Genomic DNA, 13,133 nt, shown 5'->3' with positions numbered 1-13,133 from the left:
AAGATTCAGGTGCAACAATAGGTTCATAAGCCTATGAGCCTAGGACCCTGGTACCACAGCCACTCCAAACACCTGCAACTGGAACACAGTGCTACTAAAGCTGCTTACAGGCCGTATCAGACCTAACACCAAGAGGAATCTCCTCAGCTAAGTCTCCCCATTGGTGGATTCCAGAAGCCCTTGACATCAAGGACATTCAGCCTATGCTGCTGCCACCGCCACAGACTTCTACAGTGTAGGCCACTGAGGTGCCCACAGTTATTGCTGATGGTGAACACAGCTGAAGAAACGGAAAGAAGACTATATACCACTGCATCTATCTGGCAACAGAGTAACCACACTCTCCCAAGTAGCACATTAAAGCCCAGCTGCAGGTGAAAGTTATTCAATATGAAAGCCACTCCAGAAAGTATGGAAGAAGTGACTATTCCACCAGATGCAGACACATCAATGCAGGGATATAAGAAACATAAAAAAGCAAAGAAATATAACACCACCAAAGGAACATAACTTTCTCATTTAAAAAAAAAAAAAAAACAATGAAAAGAAAATAAACTAATTCTGAAAAAGAATTCAAAATAAAGATCTTAAGGAAACTCAATGAGACAAGAAAATATACATAGACAATTCAACAAAATCAGAAAAACCATTCACATATGAGCAAAAATTCAACACAGAAAAAAATCATAAAAAAGAACCAAACAGGAATCCTACAGCTAAAGAATTCAATGAATGAAATAAAAAATACAATAGAGAGATTCAACAGCAGATTTGATAAAATAGAAGAAAGAAATCTCTAAATTTTTAGATCAGTCATTTGAAATTACCCAGTAAGAGGGAAAAAAAAGAAATGATGCAAAAGAGGTGAAAAAAACCTACAAGACTTATGGGACACCACTGAGTGAACAAATATTTGTGTTAGGGGAATCCAGACAGGGAAGACAAGAAGAAAGGCATAGAAAACCTATTTAATGAACTAATAGCAAAAAACTTCCCAAGTCTATGGACATTCAGATATGGGAAGCTCGAAGAATCCCAAATACATTCAACCCAAAAATGTCCTCCTTGAGGCACATTATAAACTGTCAAAGGTCGAAGACCCCCAAAGATGGAATCTGAAAAACAGCAAAAGCATCAAGTCACATATAAGGGAATCATCATTAGACTAACAGCAGATTTATCTGCGAAACTTCAAAGGCCAGCAAAGAACGGGATGATATATTAAAAGTGCTAAAACCATTCCAACAGCCAAACAATACTATACCCAGCAAAGCTATCCTTCAGACATGAAAGAAAAATCAAGTCTTTCCCAGAGAAACAAAAACTGAAGGAATTCATCACCACTAGATCAGTCTTACAAGAAATGATCAAAGGAGTCCTACATCTGGCAAGTAAAAAAGACAATAGTTACTGTCATGAAAACTTCCAAAAGTAAAAAACTCACTGGCAGAACAGACGTGCAAAGGAGAAAGAGAAAAGACATCCAACTCCACCAAAGAGCAAATCTGTACCCCAAGATCCAGGTGCAACAATAAGTTCATAAACCTATGAGCCTAGGACTCTGGTCCCACAGTCACTCCAAGCACCTACAACTGTTTTCTAACTAACCTAAAAATATAACTATCATATGATCCAGCAATCCTACTGACTAGGTATTTATGCAAAAGAAAGGAAATCAGTATATCAAAGAGATATCTGCACCCCAATGTTTATTACTACAGCACTGTTCACAATAGCTAAGATATAGAATCAATCTAAGTGTCCATCAACAGATAAAAGAAAAAAGGGCCAGACACAGAGGTTCATGCCTGTAATCCCAACACTTTTGGAGGCTGAGGCAGGTGGATCACATGAGGTCAGGAGTTCAAGACCAGCCTGGCCAACATGGTGAAACCACATCTCTACTAAAAATACAAAAATCAGTCAGGTATGTTGGCATGCTCCTGTAATCCCAGCTACTCAGGAGGCTGAGGCAGGAGAATTGCTTGAACCCAAGAGGTAAAGGTTGCACTGAGCCAAGATCATGCCACTGCACTCCAGCCTGGGTGACAGAACAAGACTCTACCTCACAAAAAAAAAAGGAAAAAAGAAAAAAAAAAAGGAAATGTGGTATATATACACAGTGGAATACAATTCAGCCATAAAAGAAGAAAATCTTGTCATCAAAGTTGTGCTCATAAAAGTAGAGAACAGAATGGTGATTACTAGAAGCTGGGAAGAAGTCAGGGGAGAGAAATTAGGAGACGATAATTAATAAATACAAAATTACAGCTAGATAGGAGGAATACGTTCTAGTTGTTCTAGTATCCTATATAACACTGTAGGATGACTATAGTTAACAATAATTGATTGTAAATTTCCAAACAATTGAAGAGAGGATTTTAAATGTTTCCAACACAAAGAAATGATAAATGTTTGAGGCGATTAGTATGCTAATTACCAGTTTGATTATTACACATTATATACATGTATCAAAATATCACACTGTACCCCATAAATACGTATAATTATTGTAAAAATAATAAAAGTAAACAAATCAATATAAATACATACATATATAAATCCACTATGGGTAGCACAGGGTGAGCTCTGATGAGCATGAATTTTAACATGATTTCTAGGAAATAGATTTAATTTTACAGATGCAAGAAAAAAAAAGTATAGCCCTATCTCACACCCTTATACAAAAATGAACTCAAAACGGATAAAAGACCTAAATGTAAGAGTAACTATAAAACTCTTAGAAGAAAACATAGGCATATGTCTTCAATCCTGAGATTAGGCAACACTTCTGACACCAAAAACATGAGCAAAACATAGCAAAACTTAAAATTTTTGTGCATCAAAACATAGCATCAAGAAAGTGAAAAGAAGGCCAGGTGTGGTGGCTCATGCCTGTAATCCCAAAACTTTCAGAGGCCAAAGCAGGAGAATCACTTGGGCCCAGGAGTTTGAGACCAGCCTGGGAAACATGGTGAGACCCCATCTCTACAAAAAATAAAACATTAGCTGGGTATGGTGGTGCACACCAGTAGTCCCAGCTACTTGGGAGGCTGAGGCAGGAGAGCTGCTTGAGCCCAGGAGGCTGAGGCTACAGTGTGCCATGATCGCACTACTGCCCTCCAGCCTGGGCAACGATGTAAGACCCCATCTCAAAAAAAAAAGGAGTAAGTAACAAGACAACCCACAGAATGGAGAAAGTATTTGTAAATTATATGTCTGATAAAAGTCAAGTATCCAAAATATATAAAGACTTCTACAACTCAACAATAAAAACACAACACAATTAAAAACAGGAAAAGGATCTGAATAGGCATCCCTCTAAACAAGATATACAAATGGCGAATGAAAAGACACTGTATGTCATTAGGGAAATGCAAATCAAAACCAAAATGATACCATCTCACATCCACTAAGATGGCTATAACAACAACAACAACAACAACAACAAAAAAGACAACCACAAGTGCTGACAAGAATGTGGAGAAACTGGAACCCTCATACATTGCTGGTGGTAAGGTACAGCCACTTTGACAAACAGTGAGGCACCCTCTCAAAAAAGTTAAACACAATTACCACATGACCGAACAATTCCATCCTACACGTAAACCTAAGAAAAGTGAAAGCATATGTCCACACAAAAACTTGTACACATATATCCATAGCAGCACTATTCAAAACAGTCAAAAAGTAAAAATAACCCAAATATCCATAAATTGCTCAATGAATAAACAAAATATGATATACCCATGTAATGGAACATTGTCAGCCATAAAAAGGAAGGAGGTCGTGATGCACGTTACAACATGGATGAACCGTGAAAATATTATGCTACATTAAAGAAAGCAGACACAAAAGGCCACACAATGTTTGATTCCATTTACATGCAATATCCAGAATAAGCAAATCTACACAGACAGGAAATAGACAAGTGGTTGCCAGGGGCTAGTGATAGAAGGGAGGAGTCAGTTACTGCTCAATGGGTACAGGGCTTCCTTCTAGGGTGATGAAAATGTTCTGGAATTAGACAATGGTTGTACAACTTTGTGAACATAACAAAACCTCACTGAATTATACACCTTAAAGGGTCAAGTATATGGTGTATGAGTTATATCACGATAACAAAATTTTTAAATCTCTACACCAACTATTTTTCCCTCAGCAGCCAGAATGAGCCTTTTAAAACACAAAGTAGATGACTTAACTCCTATGCTCAAACTTTGAGATGCTCTCCCATCTCACTTGAAATAAAATTCAAAGTCCTTACATTAGCCTACAATGTCTTAAAGAATCGACTTCTCTGATTTGGGTAATGGGTACAGTAGAAGCCCAATCCCCACCAGGTATGCAATATACCCATGTAACAAACAAGCCCATATACCTCCTGAATCTAAAATACACAATTTACTAGTCTGAATTCTTTGCCTATTACTTCTCACCCACCTCCCCATATCCATGCAGCCACCAGCCTCCTGACTCTTCGTTAGTGTGCCAACCACTCCGTAACCTCGGGGTCTCTGTCTCTTCCCTCTACCTAGAAACTCTTTCCCCAGATAAATGTAAACCTGAGACCCAAACTCCAAATCTCAACTCAATGTCACTTCCTTAAAAAGGCCTTACCTGGCTACCCTACCCCTTCCCTATTTTGTTTTCCTCATAACATTTATCACAATCTCACATATTATGTACTAAATTTATATATTATTTATCTTCTGTCTTACTACACTAGAATACAAGCTTCATGAAAAAAGAGGCTTGGTTTTTGTTCATGGTCATATCCCTAGAACCTTAAACAGTGTCTGCCAACTAACAGATTCCCAATATGATCTGTTCAATAAATAAATAAATGAATTTAATAAAATGTAAGAGAAAGTCACAACTAGGTCCTTTGAGATATTATCATATTAATAGAAACCTCTCACCTGTTCCAGGTTATGATACTGCACACGGCAATAACTGCAATATCCTTGTCTTTTCTGCATCTTGAATAAATAACTGAAGTCAGATGTCTACTGTCTTTGAATACTCAAGCTGAAAAACAAATAGAAAAATGGCAAAAATCATGATAATTCCTTATCTTATGAGGAAAATGGCTATGATAATTAGCAGAAAACAGAAATTCACTTCTACTTCTAATAATTAGGAAAATATACAAGGCTGCTATGAGCCACTGAATAAATAAGTGAGCCTGGAGCAGAGACAAGAACTATGTATCTTATGAAAGAATAGTTAGTTGCCAATATTTGAAGACTAGATGACTAAATATTTAGTTTTTCTAATAACTTATCAGAGATATTAGATACTGATTTAGTAACAAAGAATACAAGATTAAATTTGTGAAGACCAATTACTTCTATGATATTGTTATGGTATATTTACTATACTCTAATGGAGCTCATTAATTTCTCCATCATGTTTCCATATCAAACCCCAGATTATCTGACGACGTCTCATTCTCTGTCATCATGAGTGTAAAGACACCACATGGCATTTTCTGCTCAGCTCACAAAGAGGCAGATTTTTAAATAATTTATCCAACACAGTTGCTAAAAATCAGAATAACGAATTTAGCCTCTGAAACACAAAACAGTTTTCTTCTGAGAATGATGTAAGCCAGAGAAACAGGACAGATTCTTTTTCCTACTAGTGTTTAGATTTCTCTACAAATAAATAGTTTTCCAGTTTCCACTCACCTAAAAGTGTAATCCTTCAACATTACACACTGCATGGCTGCCAAACCAGGATGAATACCCAAAATTTTAGTAGAGCTGAGGTAAGCCTAGGATTCAGAATTTTTTAAATTCCCCCAGTAATTTTCATGCCCAATGTATTAACTGACACAAAGTACATATAATTTATGATTATTTTAAGTAAAAACTTTAATGCAGTTTATTTGCTGCTTTGTTAAGCTGAAAATAGAACTGCAAATAATTTTGTATTTCAATTAATTTAAGCATTCTCATCTGTTGGAAAATATGTAACAATCATTCTATAATGTGTTATGAGTATTTCTGCAATGGGAAAAATTTAATCATTAAAATCAATAACTGAAAAATGAAATCACAGCCTTAAAACCATAAGATGAGGTGAAAAAAACTTAATTAAGTCAAAATGCTAGCATAATATTTACTTACCTATTACTTCTTATTATGAGAAATTGATTTTCTGACTTCTCACATTTATGGGGAAAATTAATCAATTAAATCAGCCTCTGACACAAAAAACATGTAAGACATTACTTACTTAAAATTTGGTCTTTTTTCCACTAATTTACTTCACTTATTAACCTACAGCAATAAAACAGAACAAACTTTTATTTTAAATTGTACTTACACATAAGGCAAATTTCAAGCTGAGAGAGCCTAGAGCTTAAATGTAAGCTTTGCAAAATCCTAAAATAAACTTTTGGGGGATTGAAAATATAATTAAAACATTCATTAAATAAAGGACAAAAGTAAACCATTAATCTAATATCACATACACACAAAATGTAAATACTTAAATATTTTTAGTCTTTAACCCTATGGTCCTTAACTCTTGTGGCATTATCACCTGCCACTTCCGTCATCTCTAGTGCCATAATGGCAGTGAGTTACAATAAACCAGAAGCATGTGTTGGCATTTTTTAAAATTAACATGCTAGGACCCCATCAGAAACTTACCAAATCAAAATCCCATGGGTTGAGGGAACCCAGGACATACATTATGAAGCATATTTAAAATGCTCAAGGTGGCCGGGCATGGTGGCTCATGCCTCTAATCCCAGAACTTTGGGAGGCCAAGGCAGGTGGATCGCCTGAGGTCAGGAGTTCGAGAACAGCCTGGCCAACACAGCAAAACCCCATCACTACCAGAAATACAAAAATTAGCTAGGTGTGGTGGCAGATGCCTATAGTCCCAGCTACTTGGGAGGCTGAGGCAAGAAAATCGTCTGAACCCAGGAGGTGGAGGCTGCAGTGTGCAAAGGTCACGCCACTGCACTCCAGCCTGGGCGACAGAGCAAGGCTTTGTCTCAAAAAAATAAAATAAAATAAAATGCTCAAGGTGATTCTGCTATAAGTTGACTCAATAACATAAGTCATCATTTTTTATAAACTAATAAAACTTATTTATTAAAGAATCACCTCTTTAGGGTCTGGATTTACATTACTTTGCATGCCTAAATAGGTCTTTTTATACAAACTCTGAATTCTACTAGAACCTGATATTTCTAAAGTAACAAATTATTTACCTGGAGCAGGAAAAAGTCAGGTATTTCATCAGCTGTATTAGTTCAGGCAAATATCTGTAAATTAAAATAAAATCATTTTTAAAAAGAGGTCCCATAAGTGTCTACCATTGACCAAACATATCCAGATATATTTTGAAAAGTGACATGTTCCCAATAATAAAAGAAAAAATATTAACTTTGGAACACAAAGCACTTTACATACTATGACCCACTGAATCTCACACATGACCTCCTAAAGTTCTGGCGCAGTGACTGTGATGGCCCATCTAACCCACCATCAAACACTGCAGGTCTCTGGGTTCCTGGAACTGTAGCTGTAAAAGACTGTAAGGCTGAATTGTGCCTCTGGTAAGGTTGAGAACAAAAATGCTGTCAAACCCAAAATTAGCTTCATAAGAAACTTCCCGAGGCTTAGGTACACGTTAGCTTTAATGAAAAATACTGTCAATTCTTTTATCACCTATCTACATCAATACACTATTAAGCAGAAGCATGTTTTTTATTCTTCCGCATTGTTGTGGGCAAAGCGCTGCTCCTTATCCAGGATCACTGATTAAGAAAAAATTCCAACACATGGGCTCAAGAAAGCCAGTGACACCACGGTATAATCAAAGAATAACTTTTTTTTTTTTTTGAGACGGAGTTTCGCTCTTTTTGCCCAGGCTGGAGTGCAATGGCACGATCTCAGCTCACCACAACCTCCACCTCCTGGGTTCAAGCAATTCTCCTGCCTCAGCCTCCCGAGTAGCTGGGATTACAGGCATGCGCCACCATGCCTGGCTAATTTTGTATTTTTAGTAGAGACAGGGTTTCTCCATGTTGGTCAGGCTGGTCTTGAACTCCCGACCTCAGGTGATCCACCTGCCTCGGCATCCCAAAGTGCTGGGATTACAGGAGTGAGTCACCACGCCCGGCCTAAAGAATAACTACTAAGCACCTACTCAATGCAGAGTTCCATGGTAGAAACTTTAAGGGATAGAGACAAATATGAGACAAGTTTTCTTGCCCTCAAAAAAATTTTAAATGAAATTGAGAAATTCAAGCCAAAGAATGAGGTGCTGCCTAAGAAATGCCTCAGCAAAAATAATAAATGCAATGAGTTCAACTGCAAAGTTCAGTTTTAGCTAGAGTGGCCAGGGATGCCACTGTGGATATGGTTTTTTAACCAGATACTGGAAAATGGGCGGGATTTACTCACTCAAAGGTTGGGAAATGATATTCCAATTAACAAACAAGCAAAGGTACAAAAGCAAGAAAATACAAGGTACATTTGGAGACAGTAAATTAACAAATCCAGCTGAATCTAAGGTTTCATTTGAGAATTTAAGGGGCAATAAAGCAGGGAAAGTAGACTGGATTTTGACATGGTAGTATTCAAATGCAGACTAAAGAACTTAGACCGTACCTTTAGGCACTGTAGAAGTTTTTTTTGGAAAGAGGTATACTTGAGAGTGGTTTAAGAAAATTCTGGAAAAATGATTCTCTCCTACTCAAAACAGCTTTCCAAAGGGTAAGGGACATAACTATTAACTACTCAGCACCATTTCCTAAAATACTGGAGAATTAGTCAATTCCCAAAATCTCCAAGTTGAGAGTCAGTATCCCTTAAAGCATAGTCATGTATGCTTATAAAACAAGAAAACACACATTTAATTTTTCTTTTAAAAATGACTTTTATTAATTATTACAAAAGTAAAACATTTATAATAGTACAATTATAAAAATAAAGAGCATAAAAATCAGTCATAATCTACCCACCATTAACGTGTCGTATTCTTCTTTGTTCTAAACATATTTTTACAAAAATGGGATGGTACAGTACATTCTATTCTATAGCCACCCTCTCTCACTGAACCACATATAATGAGTACCTTTATATATCATTATAAAATGCTATTATAAAATAGAAGAAAATAAAGTAAAATAAAATAGAATGTTTAATGATTGCATGGTATTTTGTCAGTGTAGATAAAAGCCCTGTCAAGACAAGAACCAGCAGTTGGTGGGTTAACTTCTTAAAGTCAATCAGTAAGATAATTTTTTAAATCTACACATAACCTTAATATTTAACTTAAAACTTCTAAATTTATATATGTTTAAGACCAAATTGGGCTTTTTTTGTTTCACTGGTATTTTTAGTATGGGGGTTGTTGCTTTTTTTTTTTTTCTTTTTTGACAGATTAGAGTTTCAAGACATGTCTTTTCATAAACTACATCGTAATTCACCCCTGAGTTTCCATTTTTGTTCCTCTAAAGCAGAACAAAAATCTGAAGGCAGTTTCAAATCTGAGAGCAGAATTATGATCAATGGTAAACATTTTTCCCTAATCTTTCACAGTTATCATACCCAGTTCTTTTGCAAATATAACCTTTTTATGAATCCAAAGCATTCTATTTATTTTTCATAAAAATAACAATGCTATTTTTAAAAAATGACTATGTTCACCTTCTTATTTCATTCATTTATGTAACATTTAAAATTGCATAAACCTATCCCAGGCAGTGAACAGAGATTTCTGAGCTACCCAGATGACTTAAGGTAGAAATGTCTTAAAATAAAAATAAAACAGAATTTTGGTTTTTTTTTTTTTTTTAAGAAATATTTCTTGCACACCTGAGATCTGCACCAGCTGCAGAGGTAAACATCGATAAAAATATTTCTGAAATGAGTTTGGAGTTGTCGTGTGTGTATTTCTCAAACTGAGTGTGGCAGTGTGGTAAGAACCAACAAAACCCACAATCCTCATAAAACATATTTTTCAAATGCCTGACAAAAGAGACATCAACTTAATAAAAAATAGTAATAAGGAAAGACAATAGAAAGGCATTTGGTTTTCTGAATAAGACAATCTGAATTTTCTGTCCAGTAGTAGGGAAGCAATTGAGGGGCAATGACAAAACAATGGCTGAATGACATAAAAAGACCACACTAATTCAGTGTCAGTTCCTCCACACAACACTACTAATTTTCAGTTTTCCCCTTTTTTGGATTATCCACGCTATGCTGGCTTTCCTCTGGTGACAAGCATTATCCTAGACACCTCTATTCAGTCTTAATAAAATAATAATAGCTAATACTTAGTACTTAATCTGAGCTAGGCGCTCTGTCAACAGCTTCCTGTGCATTATCTCATCTAAATAACAAACAGCTTTATAAGGTAGCTGCCATGATTAATTCCCATTTAACAAATCAGGGAACTGAGGCTGAGAGAAAAGAGGTATCTCATTGCAGGTCTCACACCAATAACCAGCGTAACTGAGATGTGATCACTGGTCAATTTGAGTAGTTTATGCTTTAACCTTTTAACGACTTTGACACTTCCTCTCTGTATTTTTAGGAATACTACTTGCTTTAATATTAGGTGAAAACAAATAATTAGGACTCTTATTTGCTGCAATCAACAACACCACTATTCCAAAGAAAAAAATAAAACTAATGTTTATTTTAATTGCATCATTGCTCAGCTGAGTGCTGACAGTACCTTGGATTAGCGACTTTCAAGATTATTTAACATGACACACAGGAACCAATACATTTTTAATTACAACCGAGCACACACTCACAGGCACACACGCACAGTTAAAACATTTTTCACAAAACAATACTCTCATTACATGTAACGCATTCTGATATTTTCTATGCGATCTTTCATGCTAGTCACGACCCACTAAATTTCACAATGCACACGCGCACAAACATTTTTCACAAAACAATACTCTCACTACATGTAATGCATTCTGATTTTTTAATGCAATCTTTTTAAAAAAAATTGCATGCTAGTCATGACCCACTAAATTAATTTCACAATTCACGAACCGGCTGAAAAAACTCAGTTTGAAAAAACACTGCCTCCAATTATTACGCAGAGTAAACAATATTTTATAGAAACCAGTTCTTACCCTGAATTCAGCTTATTTCTATCCAAATCACTGGCCACTGCAGTGATACTTTATCAACTCTCTAACGAGTTGCTTTCTTGCCTTCTAGGCTTTGGGTTCAAACGATAGAGAAAAGGTCTTCCATGTATTTAGTGAAAAAAGCAAATAAACACCCCTTATGTAACACACGTTTGTGTATTAATTAATGAGAAGGGAAAGATACACCCCCAAATTGTTAGCAGATTCTCCCGAGGATGAGATCGCTACAGGCTGCCTCCGTCGTCCCTCCCCCTCCCCACACGTAGCATATTGCTGTAAAAAAGAAAAACAAAAACAAGCTATTTCCTTTAGGTGGGGGTGGGGTTTTGGTCCCTTGAGAACCAGTATCTTGTTACGCATTTTTTCCACGAGCTACCAAGAATCATCGCGTGGGATAATCGCAGGAGCTGGCAAGGGCCTTCTTAGGAGCAAGTAAAAACGATGGCGTAACATGACCACATTTACACAACTGTTGCACGGCGGTAGTAAAAGGATCACTAACACAAAAATCAAACGTTTCCAAATAAACTACAATAGCCCGAGGCTGGGAAAGGCCTAGGTCTGGGGCCAACTGCACCCAACGCAGGGCGCTGGGGAAAGGGGGTGTGTGGACAGGTGGCTCGGAATCTCGGCCCCACAGGTGCCCAGGGGCAAGACTCCGCGGGTTCCCGGCCCTCAATCCGACCCCGCAGGCCGCCCCCTCCCCGAGCCCGGGCCCGAGGCCTCTCTGACCCAGGGCCCCGGACAGAAGCGCAGTGCAGCCCGCGCCCCACCTCCTCCCCTCCCCTCGCCCCGCCACCTCGATCCCGGCCCGGAGCCGCTGACACCTCTCACGCAGCAGGGGCAGAAAGGGACGCGGGATTGGGGGAAGCCGAGGACCTGCGAGGCGGCCGCGGGAGCCCAGCGAGTGGTCCTGGCGTCCCTCAGGAAGAAGGCGCCCCGGGCGCCCGGCGAGCACGCCCCGCCCGCGGGCGTCGCCCCGGCCGCGCCCCGCCCCCGCCGTGGCACTCACCTCCGCGGAGGCCTCCCGGATTCCTTCCGGGCCGCGGTGGAGACCGAGGACCGCGCCGGGCGGTCGCCCTTCTTATTCCGGTTCCGTGGCGGCGGCCGAACCCCACACCGTCCAAGCGCCGCGGCCCCGCTGCCCGCGGAGCCAGAAATAGGCGCCTTCGGCCCCTGCAATCCGCAGGGGAGAAGCGGGGAGGGAGCGCGTCTCGCAGGACGCGGGCTCCGAGTGGCGACTCCACTCACGCAGGCATCCAAGGCAACGTGGCGTTGCAACCCTGATGGAGGTTTGACGTCAGGGAAGGTGCGAAAACCGGACCCCTTCTGACGCAGGAGCGGCGGGACCGCCCCCTGCCCGCCCGCCCACTCACTCACTCACTCACTCTCGCACCCGGGCTGAGGAGCCCCTTCCTCCCCTCCAGGAGCTCTTAAAGCGGACACTTCCTCCCTGGTCAGGGCCCCACTCTGGAGCTTGGAAATCTATCACGTTCCAACGAAAATGACTAGACTCATAGCGCAGTTAGGACGCGAAGCAGAGACCAAGGTTTTAGCGTTTGAGGGTCCAAATAAAAGCTGCTTGCCAATTCAAAGCAACATATGAATGTAGAAAAGAAAACGGGGCTAAGAGAGCTAGTCGTTTTCTGTTTCTACGCCTATTTCATAGTGAGGTGCATCTCACAAAAGCTGGTGTTCAATGAGCGCTTGCTGTGCTAGGCGTTAAGGTTTCTATACATTACTGCATTTCATTTCAGAGTAACTCTGAATGAATCCTATTATTGTCCCCCCTTTGACAAATGAGAAAACTGAGGCTTAAGGAAGTTAGGTATTCAAAGATCTATCCTGCACATTAAAGGGTTACGAATATTAACAAACATTAGGTCATGCAATTATATTCACTGCGCTACCCATTACGAATATAGTTGTGAGCAAAAACAGTTTAGTTGTAACGGAGATAACAAACCTAAATGAATAACACTAC

The 13,133-nt window shown here is 39.0% G+C and overlaps 1 protein-coding gene across 15 annotated transcripts in view; it reads right to left on the bottom strand.

Moving 5' to 3' along the window:
- The window catches only part of ZDBF2 (zinc finger DBF-type containing 2), a 38,460-nt gene extending 26,075 nt beyond the window's left edge, over positions 1-12,385 (bottom strand). For 6 of the 15 annotated variants that reach the window (XM_028831034.2, XM_077957425.1, XM_028831025.2 and 3 more), the window contains exons 1-4: positions 12,029-12,080; positions 7,232-7,285; positions 6,244-6,287; positions 4,923-5,031 (exon numbers count right to left, since the gene is read on the bottom strand). Coding sequence is in view for 10 of the 15 variants with exons in the window: in XM_028831025.2 (XP_028686858.2) it covers positions 4,923-4,982 (60 nt within the window). In the remaining 5 variants the exon portion in view is untranslated. Of the gene's footprint in view, positions 1-4,922; positions 5,032-6,134; positions 6,288-7,231; positions 7,286-12,028 lie in introns of those variants that run through there. The other 9 variants (XM_028831024.2, XM_077957419.1, XM_028831039.2 and 6 more) reach the window with 5 other exon arrangements.
- Positions 12,386-13,133: the final 748 nt, after the last annotated feature.

Source organism: Macaca mulatta, chromosome 12 (genome assembly GCF_049350105.2).
Source record: "Macaca mulatta isolate MMU2019108-1 chromosome 12, T2T-MMU8v2.0, whole genome shotgun sequence".
NCBI classification, from domain to species: Eukaryota; Metazoa; Chordata; class Mammalia; order Primates; family Cercopithecidae; genus Macaca; species Macaca mulatta.
The sequence above is the reverse complement of the archived record's forward strand: the minus strand, read 5'-3'. Positions and strand labels throughout refer to the sequence as shown.